The sequence below is a fragment of the Python bivittatus genome, unplaced genomic scaffold, assembly GCF_059951505.1.
Source record: "Python bivittatus isolate LINGU-HERP-01145 unplaced genomic scaffold, Pbiv_v1 ctg000840_np1212, whole genome shotgun sequence".
NCBI lineage: Eukaryota > Metazoa > Chordata > Lepidosauria > Squamata > Pythonidae > Python > Python bivittatus.
The window spans coordinates 42,901,631-42,925,817 of NW_028277113.1; the positions used below are offsets into that span (position 1 = coordinate 42,901,631).

The following is a 24,187-nucleotide window of genomic DNA, read 5'->3' on the forward strand; positions in this document are numbered from 1 at the left end:
TCCTTTGTGTTTCATCTAATTTTTTTTCTAAACATTTTTTTTCCCCCTGACAAGGACACTCCAAAATACATCTCCATCATCTTCCTTTCTGGTAATTATCTCCCTAAAATCAACACTGGTCTGCCAGGATCAAGTAAATATTACCATAGTAACTAAAAGCATTTTTGGATGAAGGGAAGAATTTAGCCACAACACTAGCCCCTTCAATAATGCTGATTATAGGGTGTATTCTTTTGTTGGGATGTATTCAACATAAACTGGAACGTTTTGCATTTTACTTCCTAGAAGAGAAAAAAAATGAGATAAACAAGTGCATAATAAAAAATAAGACAGTCTGGTTCTTTGCAGAATCCATGTCAAACCAACTCTGAGTTTAAATATTAAATTAAATATCATCCAGAAATGCAAATCAAGTTTTGTCTCAGCAACAGTGAGCTATTAAGAGAAAGTATAAAGGGTTATCATAATTTCAAAGTATTATCAACTACCGAAAACAAATAAAAAGCATTTTCGGTGAATATGTCCAATTCATTGAACTATTCTCTCAAGCCACTTAACTACCCACATGTGTACAATAATGATTTATAGACATTATACCTAATTATGCATATTTGGGCTATGGTGGAGTGCCTAACAAAAGCTCTAGAAAGCAACAATTACCTCTGTTGCTTAGCTACATAGTTTAAAATATTCCTATTAAGTGCAGATTATTGTGGAAGGGGGGGGGAGGAGGATAGAAGTGCACATGTGCCTCTACAATGCATTTCACTTTATAGCTGCCAAACTGTTAGCATTTTGGGTCATTTCCAGTTTACATAATTGTTTGGTTCAACTGTTTGTTATACATTAAAAGAAAAATATTTATTAATTGTTTCTTACACATTTTCTTCCAGAAACTGGGCCCTAAACCAAAATATGGGGCCCTTTTTGAACTATTTGTTAGGCAGTTGTTGTTGCTACAGTTGTTGTTGTTGCTGTTATTGCCTGACTTGAAAACTACAGCGCAACTTTATTTGTAGATGTTCTATTCTCAGGAGATAGAAGGAGCTAAAAGCAACTGATCAAGAGTAGCAGGCAAGGTAACAAAAATCCAAATACTTACTAATGGATGTTCTAATCAAGTACAGACAAATGAAGTCTGAATAAGGTTCATATTTTCCCTATCTTTCTCCATTTAAAATAATCAAATTATAATAAATAAAGAAAAGTGATTATTGAAACTCTATGGAATGTTGTACATTTTTAGCACAAAAAATTCCCCCAACAGTCAATCTAACTTCATGAGTCAATAGTACAGAAATGTTCTCCTACACAGCTACTTTCTTTGTAGAGAGATGTATGAATTGCAGTTTCCATCATATGAAACCAGTTTGAGGTTATTCCAAAGGGTTCATTACTATCCTAACAGCTATTCAGAAATGGGAAGCTAGTATATGATTTATTCTGGCAAGACACTCCTCTTCTCCCATAGAAGGAGAAAGTATGTCACTAATAATCACCAGAATTTATGACTGAGGGACTGAAACAACATTAAACTCGCTAGATACCAATATGATATGTCCTTTGGTTTACAAATGCTCATTAAATTCATGACTTATGTAAGGCAGCCTCCTAGCATTGGTATTGCTTAAATCTGTCTCTAGAATGGACTCTGAACCACACCCAAAGGTTACTTAATCCAGTTGAACAAATACAGTTATCAGTAAGTTCTGAGCATGAACACATGCATTCACACCCACACACTCCTATGAAGAGGCAAATAGCATTATGACTTGACCATCAACAATCAAATAAAAGCTCTATGTGAAGAACTACTGTGTGAATTAAAGGGACCTGAATGATCCCTTGCATCACTCCAATTTTATTTGAGAATGGGAGGCCAGCCTATTTTATGGAATCTCCTCAGTACATCCAAAAAATGTGTCTGCACAGGATCCCCATTATGTAGAACTAGCATGACTGCAAATGACTTCCCTTCAGACCTGTGCTTGGTGCTTGGAAAGATGAGTCAGTCAGGCATGCAATGTTAGTGACAGAGCCAGAAGACAAGTTGATTACTCCTATAAATGTTAGCCTACATATAGAATGATAATGACTGCAGAGAAGTCTTCTCACTTATAAACTGATGTAATTCTTCATTCTAATGCTCACAGAGAATTCTGCAGCTGAGGCTAAAAGGACTGCCAATGGCTATACCTTTGTTCTGCTACGAATATGCCTCTTAAGACATAGATCAGTACGATAGAATCACATGAAACATAGGAGTAAGAGTGATGTGCCTGCACCCAAGGACTTGCTCTTGATAAAATACTAGGATGTTCTTCAAATATCTTCTATCTATTCAAATCCAAAGAAAATTTCAAGTTCAAGTTCAAGTGTGTGTGTTGTTGGGGAGGCAGATAGGGTGGGAGAGAGAAGTTTAATCCATGTAAGACACAGATGATCAGTTAAAAGATAGATCAGAGAAAAAAAATTCAGCATGTCTTACTTTTACAGTTTGGATTTATTCCTGGAATATGCATGACCCTTGATATGCAGTTGTCAGTAGTGACCATGAATGAGTTTATAGGCTAAAGTTTGCTGGCCAATCATACCTGCTCATGTAATATCAGTTTTAGACTATTATGTCAGATTTAGTCAGGAGGACATGGGCCTTAAATATACCTTATCTGAATTCTCTATGGGTTGACCTTTGAATGTTGTTTCAAAAACCCAAGTGATGTAGAATACTACAGCTAGACTATTAACTGGTGTCAATTAGGGAGGGCATGTAATTTAATTTGCTAAATGTTCAGAGACAAGCAGACAAATGAATACCTTTTTCTCCTTCCTCTCTAGATATGTAATTGATAACAATGAAAATATCCTGGACTTTACAAAATTCATATTTTATTTCAGTTGTAGGGACTGGGTGAATTCCCCCACCCATTTTTATTAACAAGCTCTCTGCTAATACGTGAACTACATGCAACATTTTTTTCTGACTTCAACACAGAAAAATATCATTAATTCCAAATGTGATGCATATTCAGTTTGTTCTTGAAACAAGTTTATTCCACAATGTTTACTCAAGGAATAGAACTTACACTTCAGTCCTTCTGTTCTTGTTTTGAATTCTCCCACAGAAATCATAACCATTAAATTTATTAAAGTATATATTTAATAAATGAAATGAACCATGAAACAAACTACTGTATCTTTTCACCTTTTTTGTATTTAATAGTGGGCATAAATCTATGCTTTTCTTTCTCTTTTTCTTAGTGGAGTACTAATACAACTAAATTATGGTTGGTTACATAGTCAGCCAGATATTTATACTGGATTTGGCATTTTTATCCCACCTATTGAGTCCTTCCCAAGGACCTCAGATATGCAGATGTTGTTGTTTGATGGTGTTAAAGCTATCTATAAGCAGTTCCAAGTAAAGCTGCCTTTTGCAATTGCTTGATGGTGATTTTGTCAATGCCGATGGTCTTCAAGTGGCATTGTTGTTGTTGCTGTTTGTTTATTAACTAGTGTGTGTATGTGTGTATATATACATACATACATACATACATACATACATACATACATACATATATACAGTGGGGCAAAAAAGTATTTAGTCAGCCACCAATTGTGTAAGTTCTCCCCTTAAAAAGATGAGAGAGGCCTGTAATTTTCATCATAGGTATACCTCAACTATGAGAGACAAAATGGGGGAAAAAATCCAGAAAATCACATTGTCTGATTTTTGAAGAATTTATTTGCAAATCATGGTGGAAAATAAGTATTTGGTCACCTACAAACAAGCAAGATGTCTGGCTCTCACAGACCTGTAACTACTTCTTTAAGAGGCTCCTCTGTCCTCCACTCGTTACCTGTAGTAATGGCACCTGTTTGACCTTGTTATCAGTATAAAAGACACCTGTCCACAACCTCAAATAGTCACACTCCAAACTGCACTATGGCCAAGACCAAAGAGCTGTTGAAGGACACCAGAAACAAAATTGTAGACCTGCACCAGGCTGGGAAGACTGAATCTGCAATAGGCAAGCAGCTTGGTGTGAAGAAATCAACTGTGGGAGCAATAATTAGACAATGGAAGACATACAAGACCACTGATAATCTCCCTTGATCTGGGGCTCCATGCAAGATCTCACCCTGTGGGGTCAAAATGATCACAAGAACGGTGAGCAAAAATCCCAGAACCACACGGGGGGACCTAGTGAATGACCTGCAGAGAGCTGGGACCAAAGTAACAAAGGCTACCATCAGTAACACACTACGCTGCCAGGGACTCAAATCCTGCAGTGCCAAATGTGTCCCCCTGCTTAAGCCAGTACATGTCTGGGCCTGTCTGAAGTTTGCTAGAGAGCATTTGGATGATCCAGAAGAGGATTGGGAGAATGTCATATGGTCAGATGAAACCAAAGTAGAATGTTTTGGTCTAAACTCAACTCGTGGTGTTTGGAGGAGAGAGAATGCTGAGTTGCATCCAAAGAACACCATACCTACTGTGAAGCATGGGGGTGGAAATATCATGCTTTGGGGCTGTTTTTCTGCAAAGGGACCAGGACGACTGATCTGTGTAAAGGAAAGAATGAATGGGGCCATGTATCATGAGATTTTGAGTGAACACCTCCTTCCATCAGCAAGGGCTTTGAAGATGAAACGTGGCTGGGTCTTTCAGCATGACAATGATCCCAAACACACCGCCCGGGCAATGAAGGAGTGGCTTCGTAAGAAGCATTTCAAGGTCCTGGAGTGGCCTAGCCAGTCTCCAGATCTCAACCCCATGGAAACCTTTGGAGGGAGTTGAAAGTCCGTGTTGCCCAGCGACAGCCCCAAAACATCACTGCTCTAGAGGAGATCTGCATGGAGGAATGGGCCAAAATACCAGCAACAGTGTGTGAAAACCTTGTGAAGACTTACAGAAAACATTTGACCTCTGTCATTGCCAACAAAGGATATATAACAAAGTATTGAGATGAACTTTTGATATTGACCAAATACTTATTTCCCACCATGATTTGCAAATAAATTCTTTAAAAATCAGACAATGTGATTTTCTGGATTTTTCCCCCATTTTGTCTCTCATAGTTGAGGTATACCTATGATGAAAATTACAGGCCTCTCTCATCTTTTTAAGTGGGAGAACTTGCACAATTGGTGGCTGACTAAATACTTTTTTGCCCCACTGTATATATATATTCAACTCAAGGCAGCAAACATACCTAATACTCCTGCCTCCTGTTTCCCCACAAGAATAACCCTGTGAGGTGGGTTGGATTAAAAGAGATCATTCAAAGATAACTTGGAAGCAGTTATAAAGACAAGATATTAGAATTTGATCCAACAACTTTGATGGAATTTATTCTCAAGTAAACATGTGTATGATTGCAGCCTAAGAGACCCTGCCACCTATAACTTGACTCTTATACACATGGATTTATAAAGAAAGCATTCTCATCATATGCAGTGTGAAATTAATTCTAATCTCATTGTTTTAGAAGTTTGACAAAGCAATTTTCAGTTATTAAGTCTGGGCCAATTTACTATTAATTTTCTATAAATTTAGAGGAATTTTGATCTGGGCAAGGACATGATCAACTGGTTCATTTCCCTGACTCACACTAAATTTGGTGAGTTCAAAAAGAAATGATTTATCCATTTTTTTCCCTTTATTTCATCAAAGCAAAGGTGTTCACAGAACAAAAAACATGCTTTGTTTTGAACTTGGAATGAAACACTTTTACACAAAATGTTCTGTTGTTTAAGTTGGAAGTGTTCTGATAGAACAAAACTAAAATGGCTCAAGGGTTCCGTGTTCCAATGGAATAAAACTCAAAGCACGTTTCAGCATTCCAGAAATCTGAAACAAGCCCTTGTTCCAATTTTTTCCCCAGGATTACAAAATTAGATGGGATAGCAGTCCATTTTGACTGCTACCAGCCATCCAGCCTATACAAAACTTGACCAAGTGTATTTTTTAAAATACCCAAATAGGTAACAGTTTCTACTTAGCAAAGTCAAGTGACAATTTCAGCATTTCTTTTGGCAGCCTGCCTAACTCTAACCCAAGGCCAGTAAAAAAAAAAAAAAAAATGTTTGTTGGACTTGCATGTAATCCCCCCCCCAAAAATGGGGGGTGATGCTGCTGCTTAAAACAAAATCAAAATACTACAGGACACAAATGTAGGAATATAAAAGCTCAGCAAACAACAGAACCAACATCCAGATTTTACATTTTTAAATGCACACTAAAAACTCAATATCAACAGGAGACATGAGCATGCATGAGCATATATAAATGCACAAGTTCAAACCAACATAATATTAGCAGTCTTTCCATTCGTAACTTACAACTTCAGTAGTATTAGCAACATTTATTTAGGCATACAGACAGCAAAAACAGAATCTAAAGTGGTTTTTCAGGCATGAAGTAACTGCTGTTTGTCCCAGCACCTCACCTACCATTTCATCCCATTCAGTAAGGCAATAATAGCATGGGTATGAGTCCTAACTCCTGCTCTATTGGCTGGGCTGGGATATTTATTTTTAAACAACAACCTAATCACAAGCCAGAAAATGAAATCCAAACATAGTGCATAGAAGAGTCTAGAACATTCCACATTGATATTTGAAACACTCAGCATCCTTTGCTTAGAGCACTGAACACTTGAAATGACTCTTTTGAGCTCAGAATGCTTCCAGTTTAGAACATTTTGCACACCCCAGTCCTAAACCTGATCCATTTCTAAATTTATCATTATTATTATTATCATTATCACTATCATCATCATCCTATCCTTCCTCCATAAGTCAGGTCAATTGGGCTAATATGAATGACTGGTCCAAAGTCACCCAGTAAGCTTTTATGTTGAAGATGGACTTACACCTGGCTATGTCCCCAGTTCTCTTATATCCTAAGAGCTATACCACATTGTCTTTCTGATATAATCCAGATCATTCTACCAGTTTCCACCTGATAGATTTGCCTAGTGATAGGATTTCACTTCTGTTCTTTGGGAAATGTTAGGTTTAGATTAAGTTAGAGTCCATGCTTTTTCATACCTGTTTGGAGAACATTATTATTGTCCTGCAGGTGTGTCTTGCCCTCATTCTCTCCTTTGCCTTCTACACTGGGATTGTAGTGGCGAGGCTTCATTAACAGAGATTTCCTTTTATTGACTGGAACTTCCAAAATCTGCTCTTCAGCTTTTCTCTTCTTAGCCATGGAGCTTTTGTAGGCACTGCATTTATACAAAAGCTTTTAATAACGGAAGAAAGCAACATGAAAGACATTGCACAAGAAAAATATGATAACCAAAGTTCTAAACTGATGGGCCTTGTACAGGCGTGTGTATGTTTGTCCATGGACATATGTGTGCATGCTTAGTTTTAATGGACGGAACTATAGATGAAGAATCTTTTCAGAATATTTTATTTTCTAATGCAACCAAAAGTCTACAAAAGCATAATATACATGTTTTAATAAAAATAATAATAAGCCATCCTTAATCCTGAATAGAACATATGTTGATATAATCTCAGCTCTTGACTGTCCAGGAACAGATAAGGAGACATCAATAATCTTTGCTAAGCCCTAGAAAGAGCTAATATGAAAATTATGCTTCCAGGTGAATGTGTCAAATTTCTTTGTTTTGCTCAGATGAGTAAAATTGAAATATACCAGTTTGAATGGTTTGTTCTTTTCCTCATACATAAGAATCAGTGTATTGAGCTTTAGAAATGGACAAAGAGGTGAAGTGATAGAGATTCATAGCAAAGATACATTTGGACTCTGATCTAAATCAGAAGATAGAACCAATCGTCCACTCAGCACATGACCTGCAATGCAAGATACTGCTGTAGCACACCTGAGCCAGCACCTGTAAAGGCCCAAGTCTCACTGTCATGGTTAAGAAACCACTCTAAACAGTTATTCAAAGTCTGTTTCCCTGCCTGTAGTTTTCAGTCGCTGGGTTCTAGCACTGAAATTAAAATACATGAAATACACACACACACATATACACACAGCACACGCACATTATTGCATCTTGTATTTGACATTCTCTAAGACATTTAAAGATCACTGTAATAATCGACTTAATCTCCTCTTCTTTGCTCAATATGCTCAGTTCTTGCAACTTGTTTTTCATAGGATTGGGTTTTTAGGGTTCTGGCTATTCTTTTCTAGACCTGTTCTGATCTATATTATGGCTATACAGGTCAGATCTCAAGAGAATTGTTTTGGAGACTAAATAGATTTATTCTGCATATTCAATTATAATATGCTATATATCTGCAGAGTTCTTTCCCTGTCTTTATAATGTAGAAATATACAACCTGAGACCACAGACCCACAAGTTGCTATGAAAGATTTGGAAGTAACCCCCACAACTCTTTCAAATCTTACCAGCAAAATGCAGGGAGTAAACATATTAATTGCATTTAATTAATAAATTTTATTCAATTTAAATGAAAATGAAACCATATTTAATATGCATTCAGGTCCCATTCGCTTCTTTATTTTGGCTTCACTTTCTGGATTGTGGTAGCAACACTGCATCAAATGCAGCAGCAACTTCCAAAAAGAATTAGGTGAATTTCCCACCTAACAAAGTATATGGGAGTGTTCCCCAGGATTGATTAAAAAACAACAACAACTATGTGACACATTTTACAATAGCATAACACTCTTTTATTATATGTTAATAAAATTGAATGGCTAGAAATGAGTATCTGTCAGCCTACAGGGCCATAAAAAGACTTGGAAAAAAGTGTCACCTGTTGAAAATTCTACATTTACTCTGTTTAAAAAAAAAAAAAAAAAAATCAGAAGCAAGATTCATTATCTGTTGTTCTCTCTCAGTTATGCAATAGCATTATATCTGTCACAGATGAAAAATTGCATTTATGGATCAGGGTAATCCACTCATTGGTTGCTAGACCCCCACTCCCCTTGGGAGTATCACAATTCTACGTGTTACCACTGGTTGTTAGATTTTGCAGTTGGCTCATTGATCTAGCAGAAAGATTTGCGAAAATCCCTGTATCCAGACAGCTCCCTGTTGGTTACACATATTATGAGGCTCAACAGCATAAATTCATCTTTAACTTATGTGCACTAAATTGGCTCCAGTTTGGATTGTTTTGGATGGTGGCATATGACTAACTTAAGCTTTTTACTTTTCTAAAAAAAATCCAAGTTGGCAAGGCTTCTTCCTGGCAGCCCACCATTACAAATATGAAGGACAGGGAAACAAACGTGAAGATCTTCACTGTAGCAAAAGTAAAGCCCAACCAATATGCATCTTAAATGGTAAATTCTCTTGGTCTGTCACAATGCTGCACAAAGTAAAAGACCAAAATAATGGATATATTCCAGTTCCTCTATTTAAAATTGCTATGGTTTAATGTGGCACATTTATCTACCGCAGCAAAGTAAATGCCACTAAGCAGTAATGATGTTTTCAGTGTACATAATTCTAGGAGTACATGGCATACATGTAAAGAATTGTAACTGGCTGTATTGGAAGAATTAAAATTCTGCACCAAATTGTGGTTTTTTTCATACATACACACACACACACATATATATATACATACAAACATTTGCCAATTAGGCTCTGCTAGTTAGAATAGAAATACAAAAGATGCAGGTTTTTTCCGGTTTCATATGCAAACTGTATGCATATAACAACAAATATACTAGTTTCAATGGAAAATAAAAAAAGAAATATTCACTGCATTTATAGTTCATGATCTCATGGTTTTTAATCCTTTATTCTACTTGTTACTATAATAACATAAAAATCTGTTGGGCTCCCATTTATGCATCCAAGTGGCTGCCCATGAACTTTGATATTAGGCCTATTTATGAAAGCTTGAAAATATTAGTTCCTACTCATGTCAATTTTCTTATGAATAGAAGGATCTCTACAATCCAAAGAAAAATAGACAGGTTTTATATTGTCACTGATGCTAGGCATGATTGGAAGAACTTGAAGACAATTGCTTTTTTGTTCTCTTTGATCTACTTTCTTTCTTATCCGGATTAATATTCCATGGGTAAAACTATAGCTATCTGATATTGATGGCTGGTGGGCGGCAGATGGTGGTGGGAGAATAGATGACTATTAGTTTCAAACTTCTCTCTGCTAAGGATACCAAGTATTCTAAATTATTTTTTCCTCAGACTGGAGGAAAAGATTGAATGTGTTTTTGATAAGTAATCGAAAACGTTAAGATGTCCTGTACTTTTTAAATTGATATAAAGATAATAAACATGTAAGAAGTTGGAAATGTTTCACAATACAGTAATGATAATAAATTTGCATGCACGTGTGTGTGTGTGTGTGTGTGAATCATGTGGTCCATCCAACTGTGTCAGTAAAATTAGGTGGGAGGGAGTACCTAATAGCCCAGAAGTAAGGGAGACAAGAATTTCCACCAATGAGAAAATCCATATTCCCCAAGCTCTATAGGGCCTGCCACATTTCTAATTGCAAATGGGCTTCAGAGTGGTTCCTCTTGCAGTGCAAGTGAGCTGAAAGTAAATTGGCTCAGTTGTCCAGTGGGAATAATGGTATGAGATCACAGATTTATAGGAATGGTGTAAATACCACAGGTGCATTTGCCTCTTGTGTATTTATCTAGAATTCAACCCTTGAGATTTCCATTTTGCTTCCACTTTCTATCCTTTCCTTTCCCATCTCCTGTTGCTTCCCTTCTTTTTGATTTCATTACATCTTATTCCTTCAAATTAGTTTGATCCTAATCTGTCAGTTTAAATCTGAAGCGTGGTTTTGAATTTCAACTAGATTAATACTTTCTGGTCTTGCTTTCATATAACCCAGTTATCAGTATGTGATTTCCCATCCAGAATATGGCAAATATATATTTAATCTTTCTACTTTGAAGTGGGAAGTCATTTATGTTCCTACTGTCATTTGATCACCAAGAACACACAAAAAATGGGAAACCAACCATATCTATTCATACTTTTCAAAAAAGAGGTCTGTTATAGCTGTTCTTGTAGCTCTTATTTGCGTTCCTACAGTAATTAATAACATAATGAGAATAAAGTCTAAAGCTACGCATATACAAAAAGAATGGGTTTACTTTTTTATCAACACTTCGTATTTTAAAACAATATTGCAGTGTATCCTGATGGTACCAAACATGTCGTATAATCTATTTATTATGGTACTAAATTTTCTGATGGTAATGTATGCTTTCCACAAAATCTACCATAGTTTGCCTTCTGCTAGGGAATTAATTAATTAATTCCAATAAAGGGATCTTACCTTGGGTATCTCCCTTTGTATATGAGGTTTAATTATTTATATCCATACCGCCTGCATAGCAGAGGGAACCTTATCCAATTGGTCTGTAGCAAAACTGTCTTCTCCCAGAGCTTTCATCAAAACTACTTTACTACTATTCATTTTCAGATTTTTGATGCTTTTTCTGAGCTCTCTATAAAAGCTCTCTATAAAAGGAAATGCCAGGCAGATGGGAGGAGGAGGAGGAGGAGGAGGAGGAGGAGGAGGAGGAGGAGGAGGAGGAGGAGGAGGAGGAGGAGGAGGAGGAGAAGAAGAAGAAGAAGAAGAAGAAGAAGAAGAAGAAGAAGAAGAAGAAGAAGAAGAAGAAGAAGAAGAAGAAGAAGAAGAAGAAGAAGAAGAAGAAGAAGAAGAAGAAGAAGAAGAAGAGGTGGGTAAAGCTTTGCAGTTAATAGCTGAAGCTATTCCAGGGAATGGTTTGAACTATGCCATCTCACATCACAGCTTTTTAAGAGTATCAAGAACCTGAATTTGTATCAGAAGTTGTTTTCAATAGTCTTTGCAAAGACAATCCTATGCTAGTCTGACTAATATAATGCTATAGGTTTGCAAAGGCCTTTACAAGCTGAACTGATTAATTTCTAGCTCAACTAGAAGGTTGAGTAATGGGTATGTAATGGTATGTGGGAATGACCTTGGGAGACAGGGCAAGGAGACACAGCCAAGGGAATAGTCGGATGAAAGGCAGCTTAGCCTGCAGCGGGAATGTGGGCAGGGTAAGAGGCTCAGAAGGGACCCTCCCTAGTTTCTTGGGCTGTAAAGGGGATGGGGGGAGTAGAATTAGCTCATCTGGTCATGTTTCCTATCTGGTCTACCTAGTAAGGCTACCATCCTTGATTTGCTTAGCTGATTCAAGAAATAGCAGCAACAGCAGAAATTGGGACATAATCATTGCTAATGCTATAGGTCAGTTTGGGTAAATATAGATCAATAAGTAAAAGTTCTTGGAATATTGTCAGAAAGTATCTCACATTCTCTGAAAATGCTATTCACCTGGTGATTGAATTCACACAAATGTATAACAAGGTTTGTTTGGTTTTGACTTGCCATGCTGCTGGAATCCAATCATTGTGGTTTGTAAGCTGTTCAAGACTTAGCACAAGGTGCAAATCCAGCCTTTCTGACTTATAAAAAAACTCAAATATTAGAGTAAATAATGATTTGGCATGATATACAGATAGTCCTCAGTTAATAACAGGAATTGAGACTGGAATTTCTGTTGCTAAGTGATGTGGTCGTAATGTGCAATGTCACATGACCACATTGCTTAGTGATCGCAATCGCAGCAGTCCCTGATGCTGTCATTAAGTGAGGATCATGGGTTGTTAAGCAAGGACCTCCTTGCAACTTCCTGCCAGCTTCCAACAACCAAAGTCAGTAGAGAAGCCGGCAGGAAGTTACAAGTCCCAGGCGGCTTGCAAGCAGGCCAGTGGGCAGGTAAGTGGCTGCTGCTGTGTAGGGGAGGTTGCGCAGATGGCCAGCGCAGCATGAGTGTGGTGGGGATGGTTGCTGCCAGGTGGGGGAGACTTACCCGAGCAACTTGTGACCTTCCCTGCCAGCCTCCCCATTGACTTTACTTGTGGAAGCTGGTAGGGAAGGTCGCAAATGGTGATCACATGACCGTGGGACACTGAAACTGTTGAAAGTGCGAGCTGGTTGCCCAGTGCCTAGATCACGATCATGTGACTGCAGGGGTGCTGGGTCAGCCAGAAAGTCAAGGACTACCTGTATGAGTCTAGTCAAAACATTTTTCATCTGATTGAAAACTGATACTTTGGTCATCTTTCTTTTAGCTGCATTCTATAAGCACCACTGATTTTTTTAGTCAATGCAGCATGGCATTTCATCAGAAAAACTTTGCTGAAGAGAGCAAGATTCATCTAATTCAATGCCTTTAACTATCATGATGGTGAAGAAGATCCTGACGAAACACAGGCCGTTAGGTCTGGCTTAAATGGGTTTTTTTTTTTTTTCCTTCTGAACCGAAGTTGCATTTAACTATCAAGATTGGTAGCCATTGAAAAATTCCTCTAAGCACGCAGCATCCGTGATTAAAATCAAGTAGCACTTAACAATGTATTATGTGCTGCAAATGCTGTGAGAACCAGGCAGTGTGTATCTGTCCTGAAGCTTTCCTTTCTTTGTTGATTCTAAGGTGCAGATCATCATGGAGAAAATCTAAGTGTCAACAACGACTTGATGGCATGTAATCAATCAAGGCAAGTCAAGGAAAGGAAAGGGTCTGGGACAAAAAGGGAATGTTTAGCTGAATTTATATCTGAAAATTCTAGAATCACAGACATAGGTTTAATCAAAAATGAATTTAAAACTTTCTGGCCAAAGATACTGCACAGCAAATCTTCAATCTGCATATGAGTTTGGTTCTTTCAGCATTCATTTAATTCTTGTTTCATAAACTGATCCGAGCATTATTCTAAAAACTGAAATTTCCACATTTAGAACAATTATCATAATCAAAATTCTGATTATTCAGTATGCAAACTGTATAGCTCTTGTTACAGTAATTGTCTGTGTAAATACCCTATCTATTCAAATTATATTTTTATCAGCCAAATAATTTAGAAAGTTCTCATTAAATCAAAGAAAAAGAATACCAACCATTTAAGATATAAATTCTCATCCTCCTTAAAAGTATTAGACCATTTCTAACGCTGAAAACTAAGAATGTATTTTCCTCATAATTTTAAAATATAGGCCAAACCCTTCTTTTCTTTAGAAAATACTTAATTCTTAAAACTCTGGTGTAGAATATTTCTATAGAAAACTTCTTTTTTACTTCTTTTCAATATGACAAATCAGCATGTCAGTAAAGTTTTTTTCTTTCTGTGATGCATATATGCATTTGCAAAGATATGTCAAATTATAGTTTGCTAAAAGTAAGTCTGTATTTAGCATCTCTATTACTCATCTCATACAACTTCCTTCGTAAGTATAGGAATAAAATTTCTGATAGTTTTGCAGGGGAAAAAAATTGTCTACCTGTTACTTTAATAATGAACCTTTAACTAAGATTAGGAATGGTTGGGTGAAACCTTTTGGAATCACTTTTCTTAAATACAATATACCCAGATATAAATGTATTTAAGACTATAGAAAAGTCAGAGCGCATTTTTTTTTAATCTGCCCTCAAAATACAAACCAAAGGTTCATTTGTTCTTATAATTTTGATGATCTCACAGCAGTTAGAAGTTTAACTAAATTCAAGCAAAAATGGCTTATATATGTCTATGTATGTATGTATGTGTATGTGTGTGTGTATGTATGTATGTATGTATGTGTGTATATATATATATATATATATACACCATGCATTATGTGTATATATATATACACCATGCATTATGCAGCAAAACAAATTTAAACATTTAGAATATGGTTTTTAAGGGGAAAAATAATTGATTAAACAACTGAAATTAGAAATACATGAACATTTTAAATATTTATAAACCTCGTATATCAATCAGAGTATAACAAAAGCCAAGTAAGAAGTTAAAATTTTACTGAATAATGTTTTAAGCAGATTTTCTTTTTTCTTTTCTTTTTTTTTCTGTTAATTATCTTTAAATAATCAAACAGTGAAGATATTGGCATTCAACTGAGAGTCCTTTAAAATCCTTTTCCTTTTTGTTAAAAATAACTCAATGTATTCTGCTTTTTATGCTTAATCCTTCATCAATGATATACTGTACTGGGCACCAACTATACAACTTTTCCAAATTTTTGTCCACTTACTGATATTATATCTTTGCATTATTTTTCTTTCTTGTCTGATATATATGCATCTATATATATCATATAGAGTATGTATACTACACACACACGTGCGCACATGCACACACATGGATAATATATATTCATTCCACTATGGATCCATATCACACCTGCTTATTCTCTTGCGCATTAACAATTTGTATCAAAAACATTTGTGGAAGCACAGGGAAATCCAAAGTGAGACTGCAGAATAGTGAAAATAGTGAACCATTTCAACCTTGCATACATGCATTTTTCTACCAAAGTCCCTGCTGAAATTTTAAAATTTAAAAATGTTTATGTTGGTTTAAAAAAATTGTATGTTCATTTTCTTAATCAGATTTTCCCAGATAAAGGACAAACAGTAGCAGGCATGTTTGTGTGTGTGTGTGTGTGTGTGTGTGCGCGCGTGTGTGTGCGTGTGCGTGTGTGTGTGTGTGTGTATATATATATATATATATACACACACACACACACACACACAGACACACACACACAAACATGCCTGCTACTGTTTATCCTTTATCTGGGAAAATCTGATTAAGAAAATGAACATTAAATGAACATTAAATGAAAATGAACATACAATTCACAACACACAATACACAGACACACACAGACATACACACACACAGACATATTTACATACAATAAAATTATTGATAACATTATTGTTTTTCCAATAACACTGCATGTTCAGATACCCATCCCAGCTTAATATTTAAGTTTTTCCCTTGTTATTGTCCTTATAGCAACATGGAGTCATCTTTATGGTTGGTACCTGTAATTTTGTTTCCATGGATGCACCAAGCCTCCTTCAGTAGGAGAAGGAGTTGATTAGTTGTGCTATCTAGATTATAAATCAGAGCTATACAAAATGATCTGGAACCATGGCAGAAAGGATGTATAGAAAGATTCATCACAATAAGACAAATGAATGCTGTCCCCTTACTAATACTAATTAAAGTTCAGAAGTGGAGTTCAATCTAATTTACATTTTATGATGTCAGAAAAAGGCATACTGACCAAAGAGAGATGAAAGCAATACACAGAAAGATTTAGCTGGCAATGAAGATAAAAGAAGATCCAGGATTGATGAGCAGTAATCTTAGAGAAAAACAACATGGAAGTTATTAAAGTACTGTATGCAAGTCCAAATATACTAATAAGAGGGTTGGCAAAGAAGAAAGTCAGATAGTGCTGAGACCAGGGTATATATAATAAGTTAGAAGACAAATACATTATGATTTAACTGGAATCAGGGTGCAATTTCAATATCAAAGGATAATTTCTTTAAGAAAATAAAATAGGGAGCAGAGAAGATGATGTAGCCTTGTTGGGGATAGGGAATTTATTAGTTCCTCTAATAGAAGCCTGGGGAGGCATGAATAGTGCTGTTGACTCGTTATGCTTGGAGGCTGTGGATTTTTCAGACGCTAAACTAATGTCATGTGCCACCTGACTAAGCTGAACAATTGGACGGTGAAATGACATCAAGAAATACTAAAAGAGCATGTAAAAGGGCCAATATGATAGAAACCTTGTCATAAACCTGGATAAGGCCTGCGACTATAATGAAATCTGTGTGTGCTTAAGCTCTTTTGAAAGGGGGAGGGGGCAGCAGACCAAAGTTCTTTGGACAGACAACAAAGGGGTAGGAACTTAAATTGTTCCACTTCTCAAATTAAAATCCTTGACCATCTCCTTAGCATTGCTTATATGCTTATAAAACCTGGAATACTATGTTCAGGGTTTATAATTTCTTGGGGGAAAAGTCATTTTACATAAGGAACAATGGCACCAGTTCCTCATGAGTCTTTTTTCCTTCTGAAGTCTCTATTGGAAGAAATATTCACATTCATTAAAATAGTAAAGGAAATTGAATGTCACTTTAGGGATGGCAATATTTTCATACTGATGTTGCCTCCTTATTTTAAATTAATTTCAGTTAAAATGACTGTAAAGTAAGGAGAACTTCTCAGAAAGTAAATGCATTTCCACATAATTTATAGTGTCATCCAGCCATCACTTTATGGTATAAAGACTTCCTGCATTACAGATTTTATTGCTACATTGATGCCTGGTGGAACTATAAATTATTAGTGTGGAAATCCTCATAGTTTTACTTGATTTGAATCACGCTAAAGGCTTATTTAAACAAACTTTCTTTTTCTTTACCATAGTTAAGATATCTGTATATGTATTACTTAAAGTGATCTTTACAGTAGCCCTCCAATGAACTCCATGAGTATCTAGGGTTACCCCACTTCTAGGTCTAGCTATCTGTTACATAATGCCATATGAATATTTCTGCTTTTTACAGGAGGTTGTGAAAGTCCAAGGAGGTAAAGTACTGTATTATGAATGTCAATAATTAAAGATTGGCAGAATGTTTATCCCTAAGAAATAAGGATTTTCAAGATACAATTAATTAGAGGGCAGATATATGATCAAACTAAAGAGAAATTTCCAGGAGCAGATCAAGGCAGGTTCTGAAGCTTTCAGAATCACTTAAGAGTGAAGAACATATTTGAACAGAATTGACTCAGGTTGTATTTAGTTTGCAGGAAAAGGCTCCCCATCCCTGAATTAAGAAGTCATAGGTTGTCTGTAATCATGAAAGTCCAACTGATATCATGAAAAATATTTAGTAAGAAGAACTGCATTTTTGAAGAGAACATATTGACAGTGTTTATTTCTAGCCTTAAAATAAGTTTATATTCTTAAATAATATGCTTCCTGGCTTATCCCAGCTACAAGCTGCCCTATTGTTATTGATATTTGAAGTACTATTCCTTCTCTTTATTATTGTCCTCCTAAATGACGTCTGATAATATGGAAAATCTGAATTTCAAAAAAAGCCCAGATTGCTCCATTGATGTAAGAGGACTATTCCTCATACATTTTCTTTCTACTTTATTGTTAATTACAACATGGATTGGTACCAAACCATCACTGCCATGACATAACTAGAGTTATTGAGCAGATACACAATTCAGCAGAAACTTTCCATGTGCATGTTTAAGGTTCTTCCAGATAAAGGACTTAGCATTACCAGTCAACAGAAATTATACAGTGATTCTATCTTGTCTTCCTTAGTTTTTTTCCCCTTTGGGGTGGGAGGAGGGGAAAGGGAGCTGAAAATTGAAATAAAAATTATGGTAGCAGTGCTTGGAAAAGACTGTGGAAAAAATGTTCACATTAAATGAGAAACCAAAACGTTTGGAGATAGATGCAACCAAGTGTATTTTTATTGGAATGCGCTACAGTGATCACCGGGCTCCCCGCCAACAAACAGCTGGAGAGAGAGCCCTGAATGAAACAACTCTACAGATTATATACATTTGGTTTGTTACACCACAAATAATAGATAAAAGGAATATTATAAACAAAATACAACCCTTATACAGGAATGTTTTTGATAGATAAACTATTGGAATGACATCCATGTTACTTTTCACACTGTTAGAATCCAAGCCTAGATAATAGCATGTACAGTAAACAACATTGTTGATTGTATTCACATCCTTTCACACTATTCCATTCACACTAAGGAGATAGGACAGTTGTCTGGTTTCTGTTATCTGTCTCCACTCCAGGCTCACAGAACTGAACTCTGAGCTTCATGCACTTTAATACTCAAGCTAAGAGAATATAGGATATATCTAGTAGGTATATGGATTAAACCTCCACAAGTCTATGAAGCTAAAAGTAGAAGACAACATCAAATGGACTGTCATCTGTAAATAGGGAAGACCAGTTGTACATAAAGGGTGAATCTGGAAGCATCCAAAAATTCAAAGCAATTATGCTAATGTTACAGAGGCATCTTTATTCATAGTAGTGACAGTGTGTCATCAGTATAAACAAGTGGCCATTGTGTCTGGAAAAGTCCTATTCCATATAAACCAAAACTGTTTATAAAAGAATCCAGCAGAATGGCATTCTTTTCTTCTGACAATACCAGGAGAAGTCTTTGCAAAATTTATGAGGTTATAACTGTTAGAATTACCAGGCATTATAAGAGATGCAGCCTTGAGTTTAAAATATAGTTAATTAATGAGAGCTCTGAAAGATTGGAGAAACACTGAAGCCTCCTAAAGACCACAAGCATATATAAGTTATTGCAATAATAGCTTATATTTATAATATATAATGGTGTGTGAATGCTTGACAGACAGGAGGTAATAATGAGAGTAAGTGAACTTCAGCATACATCCACTGTATAAGCTAGCCTCATGCTTTATACCAATTTAATTTCAATGTACTATAAATAAGCAAATGTGTATATATACAGACACAGACATACACATGTACATGCTAAGTTGTCCTGTTGGTAACAGATCTCGAGTGATTGCTCCAGACATGTAGGCTGAATTCCCAAACTGCAATTACTTGATTTTTAGTAGAAAACCCTCCAGACTGTAATGCATTATGAGCAACAGCATTTCCATAGAAGATTCTACTCTACCTTGGATTAAAACTCAGCCTCCTAATGTACTTGTCATGGTCAGCAGTTGAATCTCAGGAAACCTAGTAAATATTGTCTTAATGTCCCAAGAAATCAAGAACAGAGCTTCTACTGAGAGACCTCTCTTATATCTTTGTTACTACTAGCTAAATGGGAAGGAATATTTTTACACATTGATGTCCAACTCCATCATGCTTGTAGTCATTATCAGAAGTTTGATAATGTCCAAAGTTGGAACTCACCTGAAACTGCCCCAGCTATTTCCTTCTTTCTAAATCTGAATATAATGCATGCTGATTGGATTTTACTTAATAATTGTTGGGAAGCTTGTCTTCTTGGCCAAAGTTCTTCACATACTCTCTACATGTTAGATCCCCAACTTATATGTTTTAAAGCAACAATTAGTCTATTTCAATGCATTTTCAAAGTTAACACTCAACAAGGGGGAAAATTTGAACTACACCACAAGTTGTTTACTGTTTGTTGTTTATTTATTGTCCCCAAATGTGGCCTGCATCACCACTTTGGTAAGCTTCCATCTTCCCTTGAGCCATCACAAAATAATTTTAGATCAAGCCCATATGAAATCATTTTCGTTTTCTATAAGTGTGATTAAAATTAGTTTTAGACCTACTTTTTGTGAGACACACTTGCAACCTACATCAAACCAATTTATCTAATCAACAGAATCAGGTAGTAAAGGCTTTGCTGAATCATACCATTTCAGGTTACCAGTAGGCTGTGCTAATCATATGTCTTCCCAGTCAAGAGCTTTTACATAGAGGTAACCTATATGTTTGAGAAAAGGGAAGTGATTTAAGATATCAATATTAGAGATAAAATATTTCTCAGATCTACCTCTTAAAACTGTGGAATATGGTTGGATGTTCATTCTAGTGCTGGAAAACTATTGTCATCCTTCAACATGACTGATGAAGCTATTGGCCGGTTGCTCCATTCCTTCTATTTGGTTGATTGTACAAAGAGCAATAGGCAAATGCTACTCATCCCCACCCTGGGAGCTCCAAAAAAATTAAATTCTGTCATTGATCACTTGTCATGAATATATTCATAATATGCAGACGTTAGGTAGCTGTAAAGCAGATGGATCAATCTAAAAGATTACTATACTTATCACAGACACTTTCCTCTGACACCATATAATTCTGATAAAGTATGTTTTCTTTTTAAAGGCCAACTTCTAGAGGATGAAGAGAGGATGAAGAGATCTTAACAAATAGGTGAAACAGCACCATTTTAAAAAGTTACATCAGATTTCAAATAAAAAATCTTCCAAAGATAAAAGGCTTGGTTTAAAAAGAAATAAAAGGAAAAGTTAAAAAAGACAAATATCTACGTGTATGTATGTATGTGTCTTTGTGTGTGTGTGTGTGTGTGTGTGTGTGTGTATCGTTACTCCAATATGGTTATTTGAGTTGGTTACTCAAACATTGACTAGGATTATTGAAAGCCATAATGTGCTCAGCTAGAATGTGTTTTGTTTCAGTCCCAGTCCAAAAGATCATTGCTATACTTAACAAGCAGCATCCATGAAGTTAGAGAAAAGTTGCCTTCTTTCAGAAAACAAAAGCCTTGCCTAAATTATGATAATAAAAAAACTTGGTCAAAATAAATGCATTCAAATAACAAGAAATGCCTCCGCCCAAAAAAGCAGAGGGAGATTTCAGTAACGCTTTTCAAGATTACAGAACAGCATACATTTCCTTTCCATGAGAACAGTGAAGTGAAATCAAGCAGAGCATGGCTTCTTGAATTGTTTCCAAATTCTTTACCAGCAGTAGCCATAGAAGGTGTCACTATCTTCTTCTGCATAATGAAGTAACACATTACGTCTTTCTGTATGTTTGTGCTGTCCCTTTGCATTGTGCCTCCCTGTGTGTATATGTTGCAATGGGAAGTACATGGCAGGGTGTTTATGTTCTGCTCTGGGTCATATGATCAGGAAGGATGGAGCTTAAGGATGGAGTGGATGGCTGCATTCCAAACCACTGCCCAACTTCCTTCCCCTTAGGGATGCCCAGGGAGATTTTTTCTCCACAGCCCCCATCCAGATCCAGCCCATTTTTAACACAGTTTTTCTTTTGCTGGCGTTTTTCTCCATGATAAATTTGGTCCCATTCTGTTCAGTTTTTGGACTGTTATCATGCTGACAGACAGATGTACAAAGTCCTAGGCCTCTTTACATAATTTCTTTCCAACCTTCTGTTGGATTGGAAAGAATAACAGTGTAGGGAAAGTATACAGAACATGGCTTCTGGAATTCTCTCCATTCTTTTTACCAGGAATGGTCATAGAACCTGCCTGTAGTTTCTTCTGTGTAACAAAGTAGCATGTTGTCTCTATGTGTGTATTTTTATTTATTGATTTAATCAATTTCTATGGCCATCTATTTTGCAGATGCAACTCTGGATGGCTAACAACAGATAAAAAGCAATACAAAGACCGATATAAAGAAAACATAAATAAATAAATAAATAAATAAATAAATAAATAAATAAATAGAATCTTCAAAACAGCTGTTTTACATCAGGTAATTTTAAGCTTGTTTATGTCTGATCTGGCATTAAAATGGTCAAATCTGTTAATAACATCAAATAAAGAGTCAAGAGCGAGCTTCAGAATGGTCTCTCAAAGGAATGGCAAGGCATTAAAATAGCAATGTTCAGTGTAGCGAGTACAAAATAATCCATCCTGGGGCATAAATCCTCATTTCACTGATGAGGGTTTAGTTGCTGGTGAGAAAGTTTAAAAAAGGATTTGTGGCTGCATTGCACCAGGAAATACAATGAAACACTGATCCAATATTCATCAAGAAGGCAAATTCAGTTCCGGCATAAGAAAGGAAGGAAGGAAGGAAGGAAGGAAGGAAGGAAGGAAGGAAGGAAGGAAGGAAGGAAGGAAGGAAGGAAGGAAGGAAGGAAGGAAGGAAGGAAGGAAGGAAGGAAGGAAGGAAGGATAGGGTTCCACTTCCCCGGAAGATCAGTCTCCAACATGGGGTTTATCCTGCAGTCATGGCTATTGCTTGACCAGCTGATGGAATTCATGGCCAAGAGACCTTTCCCCATCATCAGCTTGTATACCACTTGCAAAAGGCCTTGGGACAGTGGCTCATGCCATCAGCCCTTCAGAGTTAGCTTGCTACAACTTGCTTTACTCAGAGCTGCCTTTAAAGGCTACCCAGAAACTGCAATTGCTGCAGAATGCAGCAGTCTAATTTCTGGTGTTTTAGAACCACTTTAGCGGCATAACATTGGTTTTGCAGATGCTGTACTGGTTGCAGATAGCTTTCCAAGTAGAATTCAAAGTGCTTGTTTTATCAAACTGTACATGGCAATGTGACAATCACTTTCAATCAGTGATGGAATGTCTAGCAGATCCGAGGGACAAGGAGGGAGGGAAGACCATTGTAGAACAGATTCCTTAATCCAGAGGACGGGGGAGCATGAAAAGGAGACTCAGAGCAACTCCACTTTAATTACACTAGATTTAAATTGATTTGGAGAATTGCTTTGGCAGGCTTTCAAGATTTGGTTACATTATCTAACTAGCAATAAAGAACATTACAGAGTTGTTGGAGTGATTGCTGTTTCCTGAGTTTCCCAGCCTCAAAGAGTTTAGTACCATCCTACGCATTCAACCTGGGATCATTTGAAGGGGATGGAGGGTAGGAGTTTGGAGGCAGGCCTTCTTATAACATGATTAAAAACCAGTAGAAGATTTTGCCAAAATGAAAGATGGCCCTAAAAAAAGGAATTATTCTGATCGACTTATTTATATTACTGTGGCATGAGAAACTTCCCCCACAATTGTACTGCTAAAAATCACAGCACGTTACTGATTGTTAACGGTGCATCTTGGGGCTGGGATCCAGTTTATCTTCAAAATAGGTAACTTTAGCCTCTAATAGCCTATTTTGAATGAAATCTCCCAATCTCCTCTCCCCCTCACCTTATCATTACGCCTGCATTCTTCAAAGATGTCACTGCATCATTATGTCTTCTGTGCCCCTTGGGCACCTCAGATAGATAAAGGATAAATACTATATAGAAAAAAGTGCCCATGGACTAGCTTTTTTCATGTCCTCACATCATCCTAATACTTTTTCTTAATTCACAAAATACAGCAAGAAGAAACACTATGTATGTCACAATTATGGCAGCTAATAACTTTGGAGGGAAAAAACCTTAAGCATTCACCACTTCAAAGCGTTAGGTTTCTGGTTTTATTACTACCTAATCCATTATTAATAAAGAAATACCATAATAAAAATGTACAAATTTGGAACCTAAAAAGATACATGAAAAGTATTTCTATTGTTGGACTGAATATCTTTATACTAGATATATTAGGATATGCCATTTATTAAAAATTTAAGGTTATTGATCTTATACAAAGGATAGTATACTGTTATTTTAGAGTTTTAGGTGATTATTATTATTATTTTAAAAAACAATCCTCAAACATTTGTCATATCCATATTTGATAAAGGACTATTTTCAGTTGCTGAAAGCTCAGTTTCACTATTAGGGTATCCTACTGCATGTCCTTGCAATGCCCTTGATTTAATTATTTAGAAATAGAATATGAAAATTGG

The 24,187-nt window shown here is 36.3% G+C and overlaps 1 protein-coding gene across 1 annotated transcript in view; it reads right to left on the reverse strand.

Moving 5' to 3' along the window:
• The window catches only part of ST18 (ST18 C2H2C-type zinc finger transcription factor), a 58,234-nt gene extending 51,000 nt beyond the window's left edge, over nucleotides 1–7,234 (reverse strand). Inside the window, exon 1 of the mRNA XM_007426966.2 lies at nucleotides 7,057–7,234. Within this exon, the coding sequence (XP_007427028.1) occupies nucleotides 7,057–7,219 (163 nt within the window). The 5' untranslated portion in view covers nucleotides 7,220–7,234. The remainder of the gene's footprint in view (nucleotides 1–7,056) is intronic.
• Nucleotides 7,235–24,187: the final 16,953 nt, after the last annotated feature.